General features: G+C 57.0%; 2 protein-coding genes across 3 annotated transcripts in view; both read left to right on the top strand.

The window, feature by feature from the left end:
- Positions 1-3,744, top strand: part of LOC103072147 (solute carrier family 22 member 6-like) — a 26,811-nt gene extending 23,067 nt beyond the window's left edge. Inside the window, 1 exon segment of the mRNA XM_082931243.1 lies at positions 3,662-3,744. Within this exon segment, the coding sequence (XP_082787369.1) occupies positions 3,662-3,744 (83 nt within the window).
- A 4,784-nt stretch (positions 3,745-8,528) lies between these two features.
- CHRM1 (cholinergic receptor muscarinic 1) lies at positions 8,529-19,238 on the top strand. 2 transcript variants are annotated; one of them, XM_007462116.1, is made up of 3 exons: positions 8,684-8,852; positions 9,294-9,386; positions 16,732-19,234. In XM_007462116.1, the coding sequence occupies exon 3, from the start codon at positions 16,809-16,811 to the stop codon at positions 18,186-18,188; it is 1,380 nt and encodes a 459-aa protein (XP_007462178.1). In that variant the 5' UTR covers positions 8,684-8,852; positions 9,294-9,386; positions 16,732-16,808; the 3' UTR covers positions 18,189-19,234. The 2 variants fall into 2 exon arrangements, with proteins under 2 accessions (XP_007462179.1, XP_007462178.1); XM_007462117.1 differs by lacking the exon at positions 9,294-9,386 and having other exon boundaries at positions 8,529-8,852; positions 16,732-19,238.
- Positions 19,239-20,070: the final 832 nt, after the last annotated feature.

Raw genomic sequence — 20,070 nt, forward strand, 5'->3', positions numbered from 1 at the left:
GCGGGGCGGGGCGGTTCTCAGAGGCTCTGTACAGAAAATATTTCTAGAAGGAGGAAGTGATGAAGAGAAAGCACTTTGGAAACCGCAAATTGAGATCTCAATTCAAGGAGACAATTGGGGGTTAGTCACTAGCCACTGAATGGTTACATAGCCTACCACAAGTCACAGGGCATCAGCTCCCACATCTGGAAAATGCATCTTTACACCTGTGACTGGTCCTTACCCCCAGTCCCATCCCAGGGCCACCTGCTGAGTTAGGCTTACCACCCTCATCCCTCTGCATTGACCTTCCCACCATCCCCCCACCCCTTGCCACTTGCCTCACTAGAATGTTCTAGTTCATAATCTATATTTTTGCCTCCAAGGTGTTCCCTCATCTTGAACCAGGCTTATGATGGGGCGAGGAGGGTAATTACTTTAAATACCTGTAGGGTTAACCTCCCATCCTGCCTCTCCTCTGGGCCCTGGCTCTCCTTTGACCCTGGCTCGGGCCCAAAGATTCAAGAGATGCAGCTAGGGAGGGAGAAAGTGCTGCCTCAACTTCCACACCCTAGAACCCAAAATCTCAGACATGGCTTTAGAGAGGAAGGCTGGGAGCCATGGGTGGGAAATGGGACCAGGACCGGGAGCTGAGGTTCAAGGTGCAGGGGTCTGGGGCTGGGAACCAGGAGACTTGGGGCCAGAGGCCTCATAGGGGGCTGGGGAATAAGGTCTCTTGACTGAGGACTAGAGGCTGGAGGCTGGGTGTGGGAAACTTGAGGCTGGGGCATGGAATTGGGAACCAGGGAAACACAACTTGGGGCTATGGGAAGCCATCACATTGAACCCTGCCAGGAGGGCCCAGACAGCCCCCCTCAGGCCTCTGGGGACCAGAAAAGATGAGAGAAGGGGCAGCTGGATGGAGTTTGAGCTCTCCAGGGCTGAGCCAGGGAAAGTCACAGAAGGCCACGCACAAAGAAGGACACACTAAGGTGAGCAGAGCAAGGGCCCAGAGATGGAAGTGTCCAGGAAAGGCTGGGGCAAGGACACAAGTCCTCAAAGGGGCAGGAGTCCAGGGGACTGAAGGATGGAGGGAATGCCTAAAATGATCACATACTGGACCTGGAGGGTTTCTAGATAAGCTAGTCCAGAGTGAGTCAAGTATGTTCCTCAGATGCCAGCCCTAAAATACGCTCTACAGAAAACTGGTTCTGTGGTGAAGTCAGTTTGGAAAACTGCATGTTCTCTCTGCCTCTCAAGAGATTTTTAGTGTACATTTGCCATTTAAAGGTTCTGACAGGTTCCTACAGTAAAGAAAGCCTAATGAATTTTCTATTTTATCATGGAAGTCTTTTTTCTTATAAGTTACACCTGCTAATGTCTTGCAACACAGACTTTGAGGAACAGTAGACTAGCCTCCCATTTTACTTCCAGGAAACCAAAGCTCAGAGAAGGAGAGTAATGTGCCCAAGGTTTCATGACCAGGAGAGGCAGAGCTGAATAAAACCCCAGGTGTCCCATTTTCAAAGAACATCAGAGTTGGGAAAGTCCTCTGGGACCATCTAGTGCGTCTAGTCTCTCTTTGCCTTTGCCCTCAGTTCCATTTATGGATGGGTAGACTGAGGCTGGGAGAGGGGCCATGACTATTTCTCTCCCACAAGGTCTAGACTGGACCCCCAACTTGACTCAGGCTGGTACCCTGACAACTCTGGAACCAGATCATCCTCCCCAGCCAGGCCTACACTCACCCCACTACGGCCAGCTCCCACTGACCATCCCTCGACCTTTCTTCACCTTTTTTCCTATTCTTAGGAAGTTCTTGGACTCTGGTCTGTCGTGGTACCTTTCTCAGGATCATTTTATCTCCTCAGCTCATTCACCAACCCCACGGCTTCTGGGTCCTGGTTTCTCCCGTTCCCTCCCCAGTGTTGAACACGGTGCTGGGCATAGATTCCAGACTGTTCCCTCAGGATGGAGCTGCATTATCTATCTGGAGGAAGTAGGATATGTTATAGGCTGCGCTGTGTGGTTTTTAAACAGGAACTACTGGTTGACAGCTCTGGAGGCCTATCCCTGGAATGTAGGGCAAGGGAGCAAAAGATCCCCAGGAGGAGGGCTGAACTGGAGTGGGCTTTTATTCCTGTCTTCCCCCCACCCCAGGTGGTTTGCAGAGTCAGCCCACTGGCTGTTGGCGGCAGGAAAGCTAGAGCAGGCTGAGCGTGTGCTCAAGGAAGAGGTTCACATCCCTGGGAGAAAAACACAGAGATAAACACTCACCCCAGAAGTAAGGCAGCTTGAGGCCCAAGCAAGGCTGCTTCCCACCATCCAAAACCCAGACCCAGCCTGGCTTTCTACCTCCCTCCCTGCACTGCCGCTGTGTTCTGTTGGGAGGTGTCCCTTCAGACAAGGGCTTCCTTCCTCTGATATGCACCCAATCCCTCCCTTTCTGAGTCTCTGGTCCTCTGTGGGAAGGGGAAGAAGGGCAAGAAGGGTGGGGAAGTTTGGTCCCCCACCGCTGAGGGCTGTGTGCTCCCTACCCCTGCTGGCTGGGCACATCCCCTTCTCCACCTCCCCAGGGGACTCCAGCTTCAAGCAAACCACCGATGTGCCCGAGGGAAAGGCAGCTCCAGCCAGCAGGCCCCTCCCCCACCCTGGCCTCAGCCCTGGAGCTATGGGCCCTAACTCGATTGTGCACCGTTAATCACAGCATGTGCCGGCCGGTGGAGTGAACAGGCGGCCTCCGAGGTCCACTCACACTCATCAATCCCTGCCTTGGTCAGGCCTCCTTTGGCGCTGGGGCTGGCAGGAGGCGCCAAGGGGGCGGGGAAGGGGGGCCATGGAACCAGGGTCGTGTTAGACCCTGGCAGAAAGCCTGGTTGCCCCACAGTCCAGCGATATGGGTGAGGAGGAAAGGAAAGATGTGGTTACACTGACATTGACATTTGGGGGATCTTTAGGATAGGGGTAAAAGCAATGATCGGGAATCAACTGCCTAGCTCTGGGACTTAGTAGCCATTTGACCTTGACAGATTACAGGAACTCTCAGTGCCTCAGTTTCCTCATCTATAAAATGGGGATAATAATTCTACCTACTTCCTCGGGTTGCTATGAAAATTAAATTAGTGAAAATAGGTAAAACACTGAGAACGGTGCCCACACACAGTTGGGGCTATGTGTTTGTTAAATAAATGGGACAACAGAATGAATGACTGGGAGAGACACCGGCTTAGCAAGTTCCAGCAATCCTGCTCTGCCTTATAAATGGCCTAAAGAGTTCTCATCTAGTTAGACTGCAAAACCTGCAAACTCTGGTGGAGTCAGGAGGGCAGAATGAGTTAACCTAACCTCTCTGGGCCTCAGTTTTCTGTCGAATGGAGATCATAACTGCGCCTATAGCATGGAGTTGTTAGGAGGATTAAATGAGAAAGTTAATGAAAGCATTTACGAATGCGATAGCCAGTAGCAAGCGCTGCAAGGAAGGGCAGCCAGCTCCTATTTCTTCCTAGAGCTGGATCTGCACCTTCTTTTACCCACCCTTGCCAAAGAAAGGCCCGCACTGTAGGCCATGAAGGATGAATATGTACTATCATTTCTCTCCCTGCGAAGGAAAATGGGCGCTGGGCACCAGGCACACCCCAGCCCCTGGCACCCCGGCCTCTCGCTGCCCCGTTCCCGGGCACAGAGCTGGGCGGGCCGTTAGGGGGCGCTGCGGGAGGCGCGGAGCGCGGTGGGTACCGCTGGAGCGTCCCGGGCTGCCGGCACTGAGGGGAGGACCCCGAGCCTAGCCTGGGTGGTCCGCGATGCGGCAGGCGGGAAGGGTGGGAGGCAGCCCCCTGCCCACCGACGGACGTGCTGCGCCCGCGCGGGGGCTAGGCTGTCGCCGAGAGGTTGGTGGGAGAGTGAGCCGGCGTAGGCTCCACTCGCCTGGCTCCGTCCCACTCCTCGCCTTCGTGGGCTTCGAGCTTCGGTCTCCGACTCGGTGGGGAACTCGAAGACAAAGCGTACATGCCCACGGGAGTCGGAGGGAGGGGTGTTACCAGGAAAAGAAGCAAATTTAGCTGTGTCGGGGACAGGGGACCCCGAAATGGGTCTGCCTCCCCCGGTCACTCCCTGGGCGCGCGGACTCAGCTACAGAGAGTTTGGGAGAAGCCTTGGGCATCCGGACCTCAGGGCCGGGATCCCGCCTGAAGTTTCCGCCCAAAGCTCCATACGATTTCTCTCATGTCGTCCTAGTGCTGGGCCGGGGCCCCTATACCATGTGGCGGGAGACATGGGTGCCCAGTGTCCACTGACCAAGCGTAGCAAAGTCGACTCTGTTAATCAGATTTTTCGAGCTGTTTTTGGCCATAGAGATTTGAGCGAGAGGCACGGGCCTCCACAGTGCGAGGAAAAGTGCGCCTTTCCTCCATCCGGGCCGCACGTCCACAGTGCGTCCAACTCCTAGGCGGCAGCAAGTGACCTGGACTCCGAGGTCCTGTCCTCATAGGCAGGACAAAGAATGCTAACCGGCGCCCTGTGGGAACACAGTTCCGCCCCGCGGCCCAGTCCGGCCGGGATCCAGAGATTCGTCCAGGATGCTTTGCCTCGGTTCTCAGCGATCACCACCACCGTCCGACCCCGGGCGTCCTGTACAGCCCCACCCGCCATAAGGACTAGGCAGCGCCTCGCAGGTTCAGGCGGCGCGAGGAGCCCCTCTCCGGGCCGCCCGAACCCATCCTTTCTTCGGAAGCTGACCTCGAGGCTTCGGGGCTGCTGGAGCGGGGCTCTTGAGGGCTCTCCACGTGCCCTGAGGCTCCCAGCACAGAGCCAGGCCGGGGAGGTGAAGCGCCCGGGAGGTGAAGGGAAGATTGTTTCTAAGAGGCTTAACTTCGGAACTAGACTCGGAAAACCCCGATTTCCTGTCCAAGATGATGCCTTTGTTGTGGCCACTTTCGTCCCGGACTTCGGGCAGCAGGGACTGCGGGGGTCCCTTTCTAGGCCTGCTCCATCCGAAGCCCCACCCTGGATTTTAGTTTCTCCTTTTAAATCTGGGAATTAGTCCCTCCCGGAATCCCCACCGTCGGGAAGGTGAGACCGAGGGGGTAACGAGACTGAGGGCCTAAAGCAATGGGGGCTGGGAGGTGGGGGGCGGGATGGGGGCGGATCAAGGAAGGGTGCCCTGAGGACAACGGGCTGCCTCCCTCCTGGGGTCGGAATGGAGGTCACTTCCCACCGCGGGGGAGACCACCAAGCCAGGCCCGTTCCAGAGGGCACTGAGGACCAACCAGCTCAGCTTCATAGGTCTGGTGGGGGCCAAGAGGATGGCCCACCCCCGCCTCCTTCTCCCAGAACAGAGGAAGCAGCTCTGAGAAGCGGCAAGTTTATCTGGGTTTGAGGTCCTGAGGTGAGTTCAAGCCGAGGGTGAGGGTTAAACTGAGGGGCTGCGAGCGCGCAGCATGAGCGCGCTCACTTCCTTTCCCCACCCCCGCGCGGCATTCAGACGGGATCCCCGACCTTTTAAAAATGCTGTCACAGGTTTCTGGCATCCCTGAAACTGCAGCCTCCACGCTCCCACCCCGACCCCAGTCCCAGGATGCCCCCAGGCACACCGACCGCACCCCACACGAAACCCCCGGGGGATGCGCGCCGCTTATACATCTACTCATCTGTAAAATGGGAATAATAATAGAACCTCCCTCAGAGAGCTGTTGTGAGAAACAAACTAGTTAATGAATTAAGAGCCCTTAGCAGCGCCTGGCACGTAGTAAGTGCTCAATACGAGTTATAAATAACGATGATAAATGGTTTTCACTTGTAGCAAACGCCAGTGTCAAGTTTAACCTGCAACTAATGATCAAACAGCGCTGTCAGGAAAGTAGTTCTAAGTGCCGTCACTGATAAAACAGTCGTAGAGAGGGGCACCAACTTGCTCTGCGAGGTTCCACTGGCAAGAGGCAAACCTGGATTCGCACCCAAGGCAGCTTCTCTCTTCCCCCACGTGAGGAAGCTGAGAGAGGGGCCCAGCCACGCGGGGCGACCCCGTGTTCCCTCGGTGGCCTGGAGGAGTGACCCCTCCGCCCAGCGACCAAAAACAGCAGCCGACAGGAGCCGATGCCCAGGGCTCCTGTACCAACCGGTGTCCCACGCGGCCGGAGAGAAAAGAGAACTGGCTGGGGTCAGGCCGGGCCGCGCGAGGGCGGCTGGGTGGCGCGCGGGGGCGCGGCTGGACCCCCACGTGCGCCGCCTGCCGCTGCTTAGCCGAGCCCTTTGTCGGGAGCAGCCGCGTTCGTGCAGCACTCGGTGGCTTAAAATAAAGACAATGTTCCCAGCCTCCCTGCGGCTAAATCCGGCGCGGGTGCGGGGGCGGTGAGAGAGCCGGGTGGGAGAGCTTCTCCCGGCCCTACCTCCCTTCTCCCTTCCTGCCTCAGTTTCCCCATCTGGTAAGGGGACCTAGCCAAGCCTGGGCCTAGAACAGCCATGCAATCGGGGTTGGGGCGGGGGGCGTCATCCCCCCTGCCTCCGCGGCTGCACGGACTTAAGGCGCAAAAACCTCTTGGGACAAGAGGGGCGCTCAGGAGGAGGCAAGGGAAAGCTGGACACCCTCCTCTCCCGCCTACAAAATAAGTGTTTTTATTTCTAAAGGGACGTGTGCAGAGGCGGTGGGAGAAGAGAAGGGAGACCAAGGAGACTGGGGGGAGGGGGCAAGGAGAGAGCCTGATTCAGACTCGGAAATGGATGTTGAGCGTGGAGGCCTAACACCCACACACTCAGCCACGTGTACGCGCACAAGTACACGCAGCCCCACCACGCGCACAAGCCGCAGCCGCAAACCGAGCACAACCCAGCAGGGCCAGCGGGAGTCTGCGGCCACGGGCAGGGACTGGTCGAGCTCTGACCCACCCCTGACCCGCCAGCTGACTCCGGGGTGGGAGGGGGTCGCTCAGATCCCTCTCCAAGCGGCAGCGTCTCCTGCACTTCAGAAGGGAGGGGTACTGGGCGCTTGGTCTTGCCTCAGCTGGCTTCGAGAAGCAGAGGTGCCCCCACATGTACCTGCCACGTGTGCCCACCACTGGCATGATGGCTGCTGGCCACGCCCCAGGGACTCCAGTTTCTGCTCCACGGGACTCCCTTGGCACCTGGGCTCCAGCCTGAAGAAGCCCCAGGTTACCCTCAGGCATCAGGATTGAGAGGGGGTGCTGGGTGCGGGAAAGGGCAGAGGGCAAGTGGCGGGGCAGGTCCCAACCGCCTGACCCACTCCAGAGCCGTGGGCCCAGAGCCCGGGGCCTGCGTGCAGACACTTGCCAACCACGTTTTAAACACGCCTCTGCTCTTCTGTTTTTCTCATCTACATCGCCGTGATGACAGTTGACCCTGGTCCTTCCCACCTTCCATCCCAGGGCTTCAGCATGGCCCAGTGAAGCAAAGGCCCAGCAGCCCAGCGGCAGCCTCCCCATGTCTGCTCCACGGTCAGCTCCCCGGGAGGTCTCAAGGGCCAGGTGAGGGTGGGGCGGGACACAGGTCTCTGTAGCTAAAAGGCCCCCAAGGGTTCCATCTCTGAGGAAACTCAACACAGAAATCCAAACCGGCCTGGGGGAGAGGGGTGCTGGCCAAGCAGCTGGGCTAAGGGATGTGGCGAGGAAGCGCGGGCTCATCGCTTCCCAGGTGCACACCTGTGAGCCCCGAGTGGGAGTCAGGGGAGACAGGGTTTGACAAGCTGGGAGGAGAGCTGTCTGTCTGCCTGTCTGTCTTCCAAGTGGAAGCTGGGGGTGGAACAGGCAGGGCGGTAGAGGCTGCCTCCCTTGTCAGAATTAGCAAGTTCCTCAGTTGGGCAACACTCAGACACACACCGAATACAGACACACACACGTCCCGGCTCCAGACCCACAGGGCGACACCTGCATTTACACCGGCTGCGTGATGACATGCGGCTCAGGCACACACATGTGCGGGGCACTCAGCAACGCGTGGAGCAGGCATACGGCCCCCCACTCGTCCCCGCAGACCAGACACCCGTGTGCCCTCACACCCAGCTGTGTGGCAGGGACAGAAAACAGCGCACCGCCCAGCATGCGGGCTCATCCGTTCGGCCCCCGGGCGGGTGAGCCAGCCCTCTGGGTCTGTTCCAAGTTGGAGCCTCTCACGTGAGGCCCAATGTGTCATTTCCAAACAGAAGGAATCTAGCTCCTTCGCAGTAGGGAGGAAGAGCAGGGTGTGGGGCTGGGCGGGCGGGCGCGTGGGCATGTGCAGGGGGCAGGGCGTATGTGGAGGGAAACAGGCATGCGAATGCCGGCGTGTGTATGGTGGGGCATGGTGCACGCGGGTTGGGGTCTCTAAGGTTGGGTGGGGGAAGGAGCCCAGGAAACAGTATGCCTTTGTGAGGGTGTACGTGTGTGTGCGTGCGCGCGCGCGCGCGTGTGTGTGTGTGTGTGTGTGTGTGTGTGTGTGTGTGTGCCGCCGAGTCTGTGTGCATTGGGTGTGGGTGTTTGTCTCCCTGTATCTGCCTTCTCTCCCGTTCTGGACTTTTAGCCTTCCTGGGCTCATCTTCCTCAGGCCCTACACCCTCCCTCTCAGGACTCGAATTTGGTGCCCTAGTGGAGAAGGGGGCCACGCTCCAGGACCCAGTCCAACCCCAGAAGCTGCCTAAGGCTTCCCTCCAGCTCCCCCTCCCTTCCTTTCCTCTCTTTTCTCCCTCCCTCTCTTTCTCTTCCTCCCTCCCCCCCCCCAGGCTGGCGTGCCAGGGGGTGGGACATGCCAATCACTAGCTGTGCTTCTCCGGCTGCCAGCACAGGGCACAGCTCCCCCCAGGAGCCAGGTGTTTGGGTCCCTGGAGACACCGTCGGCCCCCGGAGAGGCAGTGGAACTGAGGAACCTTCAGACCTCTCTCCAGCCCCATGGTGAGTACATTTGGGAGGGGCTCCACCGAGGTGGGGGCAGGAGAAGCAGGGTCCTTGAGCAACGCAGGGACCAGAACCAGAAGGAAATGGGGATGGACCCCAGACACACGAGGGGGCCAGGGAGGGCTCTAGAGGCCAAGGGGGCTCTGTAGCTTTGGACACTGGCTGCTCCAAGTACCCCATCTCCTGGCTTCGAGTGGATACACCTAATGTTTTTCTGGGATTCAGCTGGGAAAGGAGATGGAAACCCCCTTAGGAAACTGGACCTGGAGCCCAGAAGGGATTAGGTTGCCACATAGCAGGCAGAGTCCCCACATCCCAGGGACAGAGTGGGGAGGGCAGGGGGCCAGGGGGTAGCCCTTGCCACCAGGATCCTGTGGGAACTCGACCCGCCCCCCCAACTGGGTGCCAGTCCCAGAACCTCCTCCTCCCCTCCCTCAGGGAAGCCTGAGTCCCACCACCCCCATCCACCTTCAACCCCTCCAAGATGGACTGAACCAGGCTGCTGGCCCCATGGACAAGCAGGATACCAAGGTGGGTGCCGGGCCAGAAGCCAGCAGGAGACCAGGTCAAGAGCTCCCGGGCTCTTGGGGGATATGGGCACATGGATGGCCATGCCAGCCGGGGAACATGGTCCCGGTGTGTGCAGCCACCCAGAGGGCCCTCCCTATGTCCATAGCACCTTGGGCTCCCGCAGGGCAGGTCTCAACCCTAAGTCCAGGTGATGCATAGTTACTAATGGGCACCCATGCCAGGTACCCATCCTAGGACCCCCCCAGAGCACAATGTGGGGATGGGCTGGAGGCCAGGAGGTCTGATTCTTGCAGAGTGCCAGCTCCTGAGCTGGCAGCTGGGGAGGGGTCGGGCGGCGTTCATTGGGTCACTCAGACAAATGCTGCCTGGGGGTTATCGGTGCCAGTGGACAGGGGTTCACTGCTTCCCACAAAACATACCTGCAGACTGACCCAGGGCCTCCTGCCCAACTGGCCGGAAGCAGCTGGACAGTCTCCTGCCCCTGAGAAATCAGCTGCTCACTGAGCTGTCAGGTACGAGTTAGTTCTCTGCCCCTTGACCTGAGCCACCAGGCAAGCCGTGATCGCCACTGCATTCCGGAAGGTAGGGGAGGAAATGACGAAATGGGTCTGCAGAAGATGTGACTCCTGGCTCTTCGGCTGGAGCCTGGAGGTCTGAGAACTAGATTCCCAAGTGCAAAGAGGAGTCAGAGTGTCAAGAAGGGAGTAGGTAGAGGTCACGTCAGACTAAAAAGGAGCCTCCCCATTGTACAGATGGAGAGACTGAGGCTGAGGAAGGGGAAGGGACGTGCTCATGGTCACAGAAGGGCTATTTAGGGGTGCAGCTGGGGCTTGGACCCCATGCTCCTCACCCTCAGCACAGCGCTGAACTCCTACCTCCCTGATCAGGATGACAGGGTGGGGGAAGCAGCGAGCTCTGTGAACGGGAGCTTGGGCTTCTGGGCGGGCGGGGGAGAGGTGGGTGAATATCTCCCTAGGTTTCCGTTCGGCTGTGATGCCATGGTGATGCCTAGAAAGATGGAGGAGGGAGGGAGGGAGGGAGGGAGGGAGGGAGAGACAAGAAAGGAAATAGGGAGGGGAGCGCAAGGAGTGAAGAGCAGGGGGTATGCGGAGTGTAGAAAGAGGGTCAGGGCACTTCTGATGCCACCTGGCAGAGTGAGGTCTAGGGCCCAGTCTGCTAACTGCCAGGCTCTGACATGGTCCGGCTGAAGTTGGGCAACTGGTTAAGGTCCATCAACAGGGAGAGTATGTGGCACTGATTCTAAGGCTGACGCTCCTCTTTCGGTTCAGCCGTGCGTTTATGAAAATTTAACTGATGGCTGCTGCCCTCCGCAGGGCTAGCTGGCACTCCCAGTGGTGACTGTTGAGCCTGAAGAGGTGATAAATTGTATCAGTTCACCCCTTCCTTTCCAAGGCCAGACATCAGAGGTGGAAGTTTTATGTACCTTTAATGGTGCTACCTTCAGAGAAAAATTAAACCCTGGGAAGAGAGCCACCTCTGACAGGCTGGCTTCTGGGTTAAGGCCCCAGCAGAAGGAACAGGTCAGGAGGCCTGGCCAGAGGAGCACCCTCGATGCACTTGTGAGGTCCCAGGTGCCCAGCCCCACAGCCCTCACCTCGTACCTCCTTCTCCCCAATATCGTCCGTTCTCTCCAGCCAGGGTTCTGCCGACTTCCACGTCCAGAATCGCAAGATGGCTTCACTCCCCCCTCCTGAATCTCTTCCCCAGCACCCCCTGATTCTCTGCCTCCCCTTCTGCTCTCCTTGGCCAGTAGTAAGATTCAGAAAGCCCTAGAGTTCAGGAATCCCTCTCCCCAGCAATCTCTCCCCTCCCCCTTCCTCTCACCAACCAGATGCCCGGCCCCCGGGGATTGGTCCAGGACGCTGGCGGTCAACCATCTGGCCTTCTCTGCTAGAGGCTCTGACCTCATCCCTTAACTCTTTGAGCCCAGGCTGATGTTTTCCTCCCCAACGCTGACATGCGCCATCCCATGCCCGTGCCTGTCCTGTTACCTCACTCGACTTCCCCGCAGCAGGTGAGGCAGGGTTTCCTTGGTCCATTTTACAGATAAGGATGTTCTTGGGTATTTTGCTCTCAAGCCAGGTAGGGCCTCACCGAGGGGACAGGCACCTGGCAGGTGAAGGGATGCAGGAACTGGACAGAGCAGAGAGACCGCACTCTGCAGCCAGTTCAAACTGCCATCCCCTCACCCCTGCCACTGCAGGCTCATCCTCATGCCCGAAGTCCCGAAGCCAATCAGGAGAATTCCGTGTACACATTCATGGATTTACTCCACAGATATTTACTGAGCAACTGATGTGTGCCAAGCAAAGAGCTACAGCTGGACCACCCGCTTCCCATAGCACTGTGATCATACATCGCCAGAGAGATGACAGACACTGTCACACACATACACACACAGAGGCCAGATTCTAAAGGAACGACTGATTCCTCCCTATTGACTGATTCAAACTAGGGTTTGGCCAATCTAGCTAGTCAAAGTGGGCAAGGAGGCTTTGCACCCCCCAATCCCCACAGCAGTTTAGAGTAGGGGCCCAAGAGGTTAGCCCCAGAGGCAGACTACCTGGGTCCAAATCCTGACTGCATCACTGATGAGCTGTCAGGTCCTTAAGATCTGAAAGCCTCACTGCCCCTTTTGCAAATTGAAGATAATAGAACCTACTTCCCAAGGGTTTGTAACAGGTCAATTAAATCATGTATGTAATGCTTAGAGCCATGTCTGGTTATACTAAGCAGTCTGTAAATATTTGTTACTGTGATAATATTAATAATATTATTAAAAGCTCTCAACAACCTTCATCAGGAAGCCACAGCCCTGCTTCCTTTCCACCTTCCTGTACCCCAGACACCCTCAGAGGATAAGTCCCAACCCATCCTCACAAAGACTCACCCTCATCATTTCTTATTCTCACTCAGCAATGCACACACCCTCACATACAAACACTCATCCTACAGGAGGGTGACCAGGTCAGGACAATCACTTGCCCAAGGTCACACAGCAAGACAAGAGCAGAGATGGGGCTTGAAGCAGAGGCAGTGCAAGGACTTCCTTGAGGATTCTCCCCCCCAAGGCCCTGCAATCCTCATTTACCAACTCCCCCAACCCCATGGATGTTTTCACAGAATATGCTATGCAAATACAGCAGCCCCCCTTTCAACCAGACGGCTAACCCTAAGCCCCTCCTTCGTAGAAATTCTAGAGCTGCGGCTGAACCCTGGCACCCTGACTCTCAGCCCAGAGCTCGTCCCCACAGGGGAATCAGCCACAATCACTGGAAGCCATGTTCCTTCTCAGCCATCAACTCGCTGACCCTTCAGTAGCCTTGAAGAGGCAGAGGACTGCCCCCAATAAGGAGATAAGGAGACTCACCCAAGGTCACACAGCAAGGACCAGAGCAGGAACATTCTCTGGAGCAAATTACTGTCCAAGAGGGGTTTGGGGGAGGACTCCCACTTCTGATGGTAGAGGAAGGGCAGAGTCATTGACAGCCCTGTTCTTGGGCTGAATCTCAGGGGGCTCAGAAGGTCCAGGGGGTGGCAAGAACCAGGGTCCAGTTCCCCAGAACTTCTGCCCTTCTCCCTCCCCGAGCTGTCCCCGATGGGAGCCCATAGGTGGGGCAGAGAGGGTCCACCAAGCGGAAAGAGTGCAGGCATTGGAGCCCGCAGGTCCCGGGCTGAGAGAAGCTAAGTGAGCCTTCAGCATCTGCAGCCTCACCTCTGGGATGTGGTCCATTTCACAGATGAGGGTATTCTTGGCTATTTTTCAAGCTATTTTGAGATCTTGATGCTCTCGAGCCATCTTGAGATCTTGGTTTCAGGAGCCTGTAAAATCTCCCCAGATGTCAGCCTGGTCCAACTCCTCCACTGTACAAATGAGCAGTCTGGGGACCAGAGAAGGGCTGTGCCTGGGGTCTGGAGGGGAAGGGGCAGGTAAGAGTTCGCTGAGCAGTGGATCGGAATGAGGAGAAGGGAATAATAACAGAGGCCTTTGACTGAGTGTCATTTCAGTGCCAGGCACTTTGGATACTATTATCCCCATCAGCCCAGGGATGCAGGGATGCAGGGCTGCAGGGAAGGAAAGGTTAAGTCGTTGCCAATGATCACACAGCTAGGAAGGGACAGCTTGGAGATTGAAACCTAGGGCTGTGGTCCGCAATGCAGGAATTAGGGTGAGGTAAGTGAGGTACTCGCCTTGGAGCAAAATTTCAATGTGGGGGGCTCACAAAAATACCTCACTAGTCAAGATAAATAATATTGTAATGTAATATTTTTAAAAATCAAATAGCAAACTACAGCCCACAGGTGGTCTGCTTTTGCAAATCAAGTTTTGTCAGAACCAGGGCCAGGATTAGTGCGAGGCATGGGTGATAGGGGTGTTGGTGCAAGTGCGGAGTTGGATCCTGTCTTGGTTTAAAATTGTGTTCATGATGGATGTTTTGCATTGATTTCTATTCTTTAAATATTTCATTAAAATGTTATTTTCTTGATTGACTGAGTTTGGGGCATCTCCTTAAATTTTGCTCCCAAGGCAAATGCCTCACTCCCCCCACCCTAGTCCTAGCCCTGCTGTGGCATGAGGGCCAAGTACAATGGCAGAACGCTTGGCCGCAACGTGCCCAGACAGAAGGGAGGGTGTCTACAGCTGTGGAGGGTACAGCCTCTCATGCCCTAAAGCTCCTCTTCTGACCCAGCCTTTGCACATCTTGGCCCAGGAAGCCGCTGGGGGCTACAGAGCTGCTCCAGGGCACCCAGGGATTGGGGAGTGAGGCAGCACCCAGTCTAGGAGTCAGGTGTCAGGAGACCTTGAGCTACACAATGCCTTCTTCCCTTTTTTCTCTGGGCCTCAGTTGCTCGATTTCTGCAATGGGCACAAACAGCACTGAGTCCAGAAGATCAAAGGGACAAGAGTTGTTCAGAGTCACCTTGTCAAGCGTGGTTTCCACCAGCGGCCTCACAGGGAAAAGCCCCGGCGCCCGCGCCCACAGTCTGACCTCAGCCTCCCGCCCAACGCCTGACTTTGGTTAAGGAAGGAGAATATAACAAAACTCAGTAAACAAAATAAATCCTATTTTAATGTAATATTTCTTAGTTCAAATTGGCAAACTACGGCCCCCAGGCCGACCATCAGTTTTTATAAATAAAGTTTCATTGCAACATACTGCTTGGGCTCAAATCCTGGTTCCTGTCTCAGCTGTGTGATCTTGTGCATATTCTCATGCTTTTCTCAGCCTCAATTTCTTCATCTGTAAGATGGAGAGAAAAACAACCCCTAGGTCATAGGTTCCACATTAAGGTTAAGTGAGATAGGGCACATAAGTACTCTGGGTGGCGACTGGCCCTCAGGGACGCTAAATAACAGCAATGACCGTTATTATTAGTTGCTGTTGTCCCAGTATTAGATTTTTTTTTTTTTCTTCTGGCCGTGCCACTCGGCATGCGGGATCTTAGTTCCCGGACCGGGGATCGAACCCATGCCCCCTGCAGTGGAAGTTCAGAGCCCTAACCACTGGACCGCCAGGGAATTCCTCATAGTATTAGAAAATTTTAATCAAAGGAGACACTTCTAGGCAGGAGGGAGCCCTCGCTACTACCCGTGCTAAGAGTCAATGGGAACTTAGTGCTTACCATGGACCAGGGCTGTTCTAAGTACTTTATATCTATTGACTCTTTAAGCCTCGCAATAATTCCTCGATGCATTAGCTAGGGACTAACATTATCCCCGTTTGTCAGTTGAGGAAACCGAGGCACATAGCAGTTACATCGCTAGCGGAGACCGCACACCCAGTACGTGGTGTAGCCTGGATTCAGATGCGGACAGTCTGACTCCAGAGTCTGGGTCCTTCAACCGGGATGTCACCTGTGCCCCCTCACGTGCAAGTTGTCCCAGACACACAAGCACTGACAGCCACAGCTTTTCTTGCTTGTTCTGTCACACTTTGAATTCATGCTGAGAGTCGCTGTCACACACACTGACAGTACACCCAAGTCACACACCGCCGAGGCATCCATCATGCAGTGACCCCCTCACAGACTCTAGTCTCTCTGTCACAGACCAGGTCCCAAGAAACACCAGGGCTTGCTGGGCCCCTGCCCAACGTCTCTCCCTTGGAATTTTTCCAACAATACAGCCCCTGAAGCCACAGCTGCAGGTAGCAGGAGACCCCAATCTCTTCAACAAACGGAAGGATGCCTGAAGCCCAGAACAGGAAGGAAGCAGTCAAAACATACAGCAGCAAGGCCGTGGCTGAGCAGTGGAGGCCTCTGCCCGGCCAGTAGTCACTAAGAGCTGTGGCTTTTCTCTCCTCCCACCCTGAGTACCTGAGCTGGACTCCAGCTTCAGGAAAAGTCTGGGGCATCTTCTGGTTCCCCTTGCTTCCCTCCACTCAGCTGGGGCCCAGGAACCGAGTGGGGGGTGTAGAGGAGCCCTCCCACACCTCATCTGGAGCCAGACCCCCGCTTATCTGGGAGTTGAGGCCCTCGCCCCTGCTGCCTGCTTTTACTCCGGATTGTCAACCACCGGCAAGTGTCCAGGCCCAGCACAACGTCCCCTGCTGCCCCCACAGAGGGTCCGATCCAGCCCCAAACCGCGCACAAGCACACACACTCAGGCGCACACACACAGCACCCCTCTGCTCCCATCTCTTTCCCCTGTCTTCTCTGGAGCCCTCCCCTGCCTTCCCATCTCTCCTTATTTGATGGAAGAATCCCACCGGGTCTTCACGTGCTTCGAGAGTGAGTGAGGGAAGTGGGTTCTGATCACATTCACCACCTGTGTCGCCACGGCCAGGTCTTGGAGTTGCTTGGAGCCACGGTTGCCTCAGTGAAATGGGGACCATAAGAGACCTTCCTCCTACAAATGTTCAACAATTAAATTAGGTAATTCAGTTAAGTGCTTAGCACTGTTTCTGGCATGTAGTAACTACTCAGTAAATGAGAGCTTTAATAAAATTGAGTGAAATGCTTTGAAATTTTGGCAGTCCCGTATACAAAGCGAGTCTCCCCACTCCTGCCACATGATCAAGACAAGCGTTAGAAGCGATTACCCGATGAGAAAATTGAGGCTCAGAGTCTGAATGGTGAAGTGGGAATGAGGACTCAGATCTCTGGATTCCAAAGCCATCCCCCTCCCCCTGTGCTCCTGGTAAATCCATTCAAGGCTGGGAAAGTGCATTATAAGTGACGAGGTGTGGGCACCAGTAAGGGGGGTGTGACGCTGTCTGGCCTGCAGCTCTGAGAGGGCAGAGGCTTTGCTCCCAGCACCTTCCACTCTGGACCCTGGGAGACGTCAAGCAGCCCAACCCAAGCCCGTGTCCTCTCTTTTCAGGTGATGACCGCCCCCAAGGAAGGCCTGTACTGTGACTAGAGGAAGGGGCTGCCCCCCATCGACCCCGCCCAGCCACCATGAATACCTCAGCCCCACCCGCCGTCAGCCCCAACATCACCGTCCTGGCACCGGGAAAGGGTCCCTGGCAAGTGGCCTTCATTGGAATCACCACAGGCCTCCTGTCACTGGCCACGGTGACTGGGAACCTGCTGGTACTCATCTCCTTCAAGGTCAACACGGAGCTCAAGACGGTCAACAACTATTTCCTGCTGAGCCTGGCCTGTGCCGACCTCATCATTGGCACCTTCTCCATGAACCTCTACACCACGTATCTGCTCATGGGCCACTGGGCTCTGGGCACGCTGGCCTGCGACCTCTGGCTGGCCCTGGACTACGTGGCCAGCAACGCCTCGGTCATGAACCTGCTGCTCATCAGCTTTGACCGTTACTTCTCCGTGACCCGGCCCCTGAGCTACCGCGCCAAGCGCACACCCCGCCGGGCGGCCCTGATGATCGGCCTGGCCTGGCTGGTTTCTTTCGTCCTCTGGGCCCCGGCCATCCTCTTCTGGCAGTACCTGGTAGGGGAGCGGACGGTGCTGGCCGGGCAGTGCTATATCCAGTTCCTGTCCCAGCCCATCATCACCTTTGGCACAGCCATGGCTGCTTTCTACCTCCCCGTCACGGTCATGTGCACGCTCTACTGGCGCATCTACCGGGAGACAGAGAACCGGGCCCGGGAGCTGGCGGCCCTGCAGGGCTCCGAGACGCCGGGGAAGGGGGGCGGCAGCAGCAGCAGCTCAGAGAGGTCCCAGCCAGGGGCTGAGGGCTCCCCGGAGACCCCTCCAGGGCGCTGCTGCCGCTGCTGCCGGGCCCCCCGGCTACTCCAGGCCTACAGCTGGAAAGAGGAGGAGGAGGACGAAGGCTCCATGGAGTCCCTCACGTCCTCGGAGGGTGAGGAGCCCGGCTCTGAGGTGGTGATCAAGATGCCCATGGTGGACCCCGGGGCGCAGGCCCCCGCCAAGCAGCCGCCCCGGAGCTCCCCGAATACGGTCAAGAGGCCGACCCGGAAGGGGCGTGAGCGAGCGGGCAAGGGCCAGAAGCCCCGTGGGAAGGGGCAGCTGGCCAAGCGGAAGACCTTCTCGCCGGTCAAGGAGAAGAAGGCGGCTCGGACCCTGAGCGCCATCCTGCTGGCCTTCATCCTCACCTGGACACCGTACAACATCATGGTGCTGGTGTCCACTTTCTGCAAGGACTGTGTTCCCGAGACCCTGTGGGAGCTGGGCTACTGGCTGTGCTACGTTAACAGCACCGTCAACCCCATGTGCTATGCGCTCTGCAACAAAGCCTTCCGGGACACCTTCCGCCTGCTGCTGCTCTGCCGTTGGGACAAGCGTCGCTGGCGCAAGATCCCCAAGCGCCCCGGCTCTGTGCACCGCACCCCCTCCCGCCAATGCTGATGGCCCCTCGCCTGCGCCCCTCCACCCCAGGACCCGGTGGAAAGCGGGCAGGCGCCGTGACCTCAGACCCAGGGCCCTGCTCGGGCCCCACCAGCCTTCCCAGGCCCCTAGGTCACCTTCCTGCACAGCCCAGGGAGACCCTGCCAACTTTCCAAATTTTGCTGTTCCCAGGCAGGGAGGGGCACCCGGGGAACTGGTTTTTCTGTTCCCTGCTGGGTGGGAATGGGCCCTTCACCAGGAAGAAGGCCCAGGAGGAGGGTCCGGGCTTTGGCTTCCTTGTTTGTGTTTAGACAGGAAGTCTGTCCAGGGCCAGCAGTGCGGGCCAGGAGAAAGGAGGTTTAACTGTGCAGTCATCCTTGGCCCAGGGGCTGGCCTGGATTGAGCGGGAGACGGCACCCCCTGCCAGCAGGGAACTGATACCAACCGCTGAGACAGAAGCTCGGCTCAAAGGGAGCATCCCCCGCCCTCCCCGGGGACCCCCGCCCTCCCCAGCCACAGCCCACTCTGCTGGGCCCTAGGCACACTCTCCAGGATTATCCAGCCTCCCTACACATGTCCCCAGAGTGTCCCTAGGTGGGTCACCCCCAAGGCAAATGTCCAAGCATCAGCAGGACAATGACACCAGAGGGGACCAGCATGGTTAGTCACCCCGTCCAAGTCCCGAGGCAGCATCAGGACCAGGCGCCAGGTGTCCCAGCTGTCCCACTATGTCATTTCCCTAGGAGTGAGGGGCAGGGGTGCCTGCTGTCCAGCCCCACACCTATACCCCCTGCCCCAGAGAAACCCTCAGTCCCTCCCTCCCTGGCTCACAGACGTCACCTGGATAGATCTGTTCCGTCAGATCTAGCCAGGCCTCCCGCATGCTGCCTGCCTCCGGCCCCACCCCACACCGGCCTGGCCCAGCCAACAGGTTCTCTGCTGTGAGCTCCCCAATCCGACCCATGCATGGCCTCCCAGCCACCCTTATCTCCAGGCCCAGGTCCCAAATGTTCTTTCCTCCTGACCTCAGCAAGCGCTGAGTCTGTGAATAAAGCCACATAACCAGCCGGCGCTAAGGGGCCTTCTTCCCTGTGTTGGCTCTTTTTTTTTTTTTTTTTTTTTATTTGGAGAGCCCTTGGCCATTATTTAGTCCATATTACTAGCTTCTAGATCTAAAATGTAAAGCTGCTGCTGCTTTTTTTTTTTTTTTTTTTAATTTGGCCGCACCTCGAAGCTTGCAGGATCTTAGTTCCCCACAGGGATGGAACTCATGCCCCCTGCGGTGGAAGCGAGGAGTCCTAACCACTGGACCACCAGGGAATTCCTTCTAGGACCTGGTCTTAAGCCAGGGCAGGATGGGGCAGGGAGGGTCCAAGCACCATAAGAGATGGGTCACTGCCCTGAGAGTGGTCTCAGGAGGGGCAGCACAGAGTGGCTGGATCTACTGAAACCTGTGGGCCCAGCACCTAGGGTCCCCGGCTCAGGTGAGTAGGGCTGTAGTGGGCAGAGCTGTCTCCCGGAAGCAAAGTTGCTGAGTGGTTATATTTTACTACAGTGAAAGATGCAAATTAGAGTCAGCAGAGGATGAAAGTGCACAGGCAGAGTCCAGGAGAGACCAGCTGCAAGCTTCTACTGTCCTCTCCCAGTGGAGTTATGGGGACAGCACTTAACTCTCCCAGCAACAATGAGTCACCAACCAGGAAACACAGTTTCCAGCTGCAGGAAGTATTGCCAGCCGGCAAAGCTGAGCCAAGTCTTGGTGGCCAGTGTTTAATGGAGGCTCCTGACCACCCACGTAGCTGACCCTACTTAGTCTCCAGCCCCTCCAGAGGCTAAACTGATACCAAGAGGCCCATGGCCCCCAGATAAGCAAAGACACTCTTACCAGGCAAGATATTCCAAG

This window comes from Lipotes vexillifer, unplaced genomic scaffold (assembly GCF_000442215.2).
Source record: "Lipotes vexillifer unplaced genomic scaffold, Lipotes_vexillifer_v1.1 scaffold1129, whole genome shotgun sequence".
Taxonomy (NCBI): domain Eukaryota; kingdom Metazoa; phylum Chordata; class Mammalia; order Artiodactyla; family Lipotidae; genus Lipotes; species Lipotes vexillifer.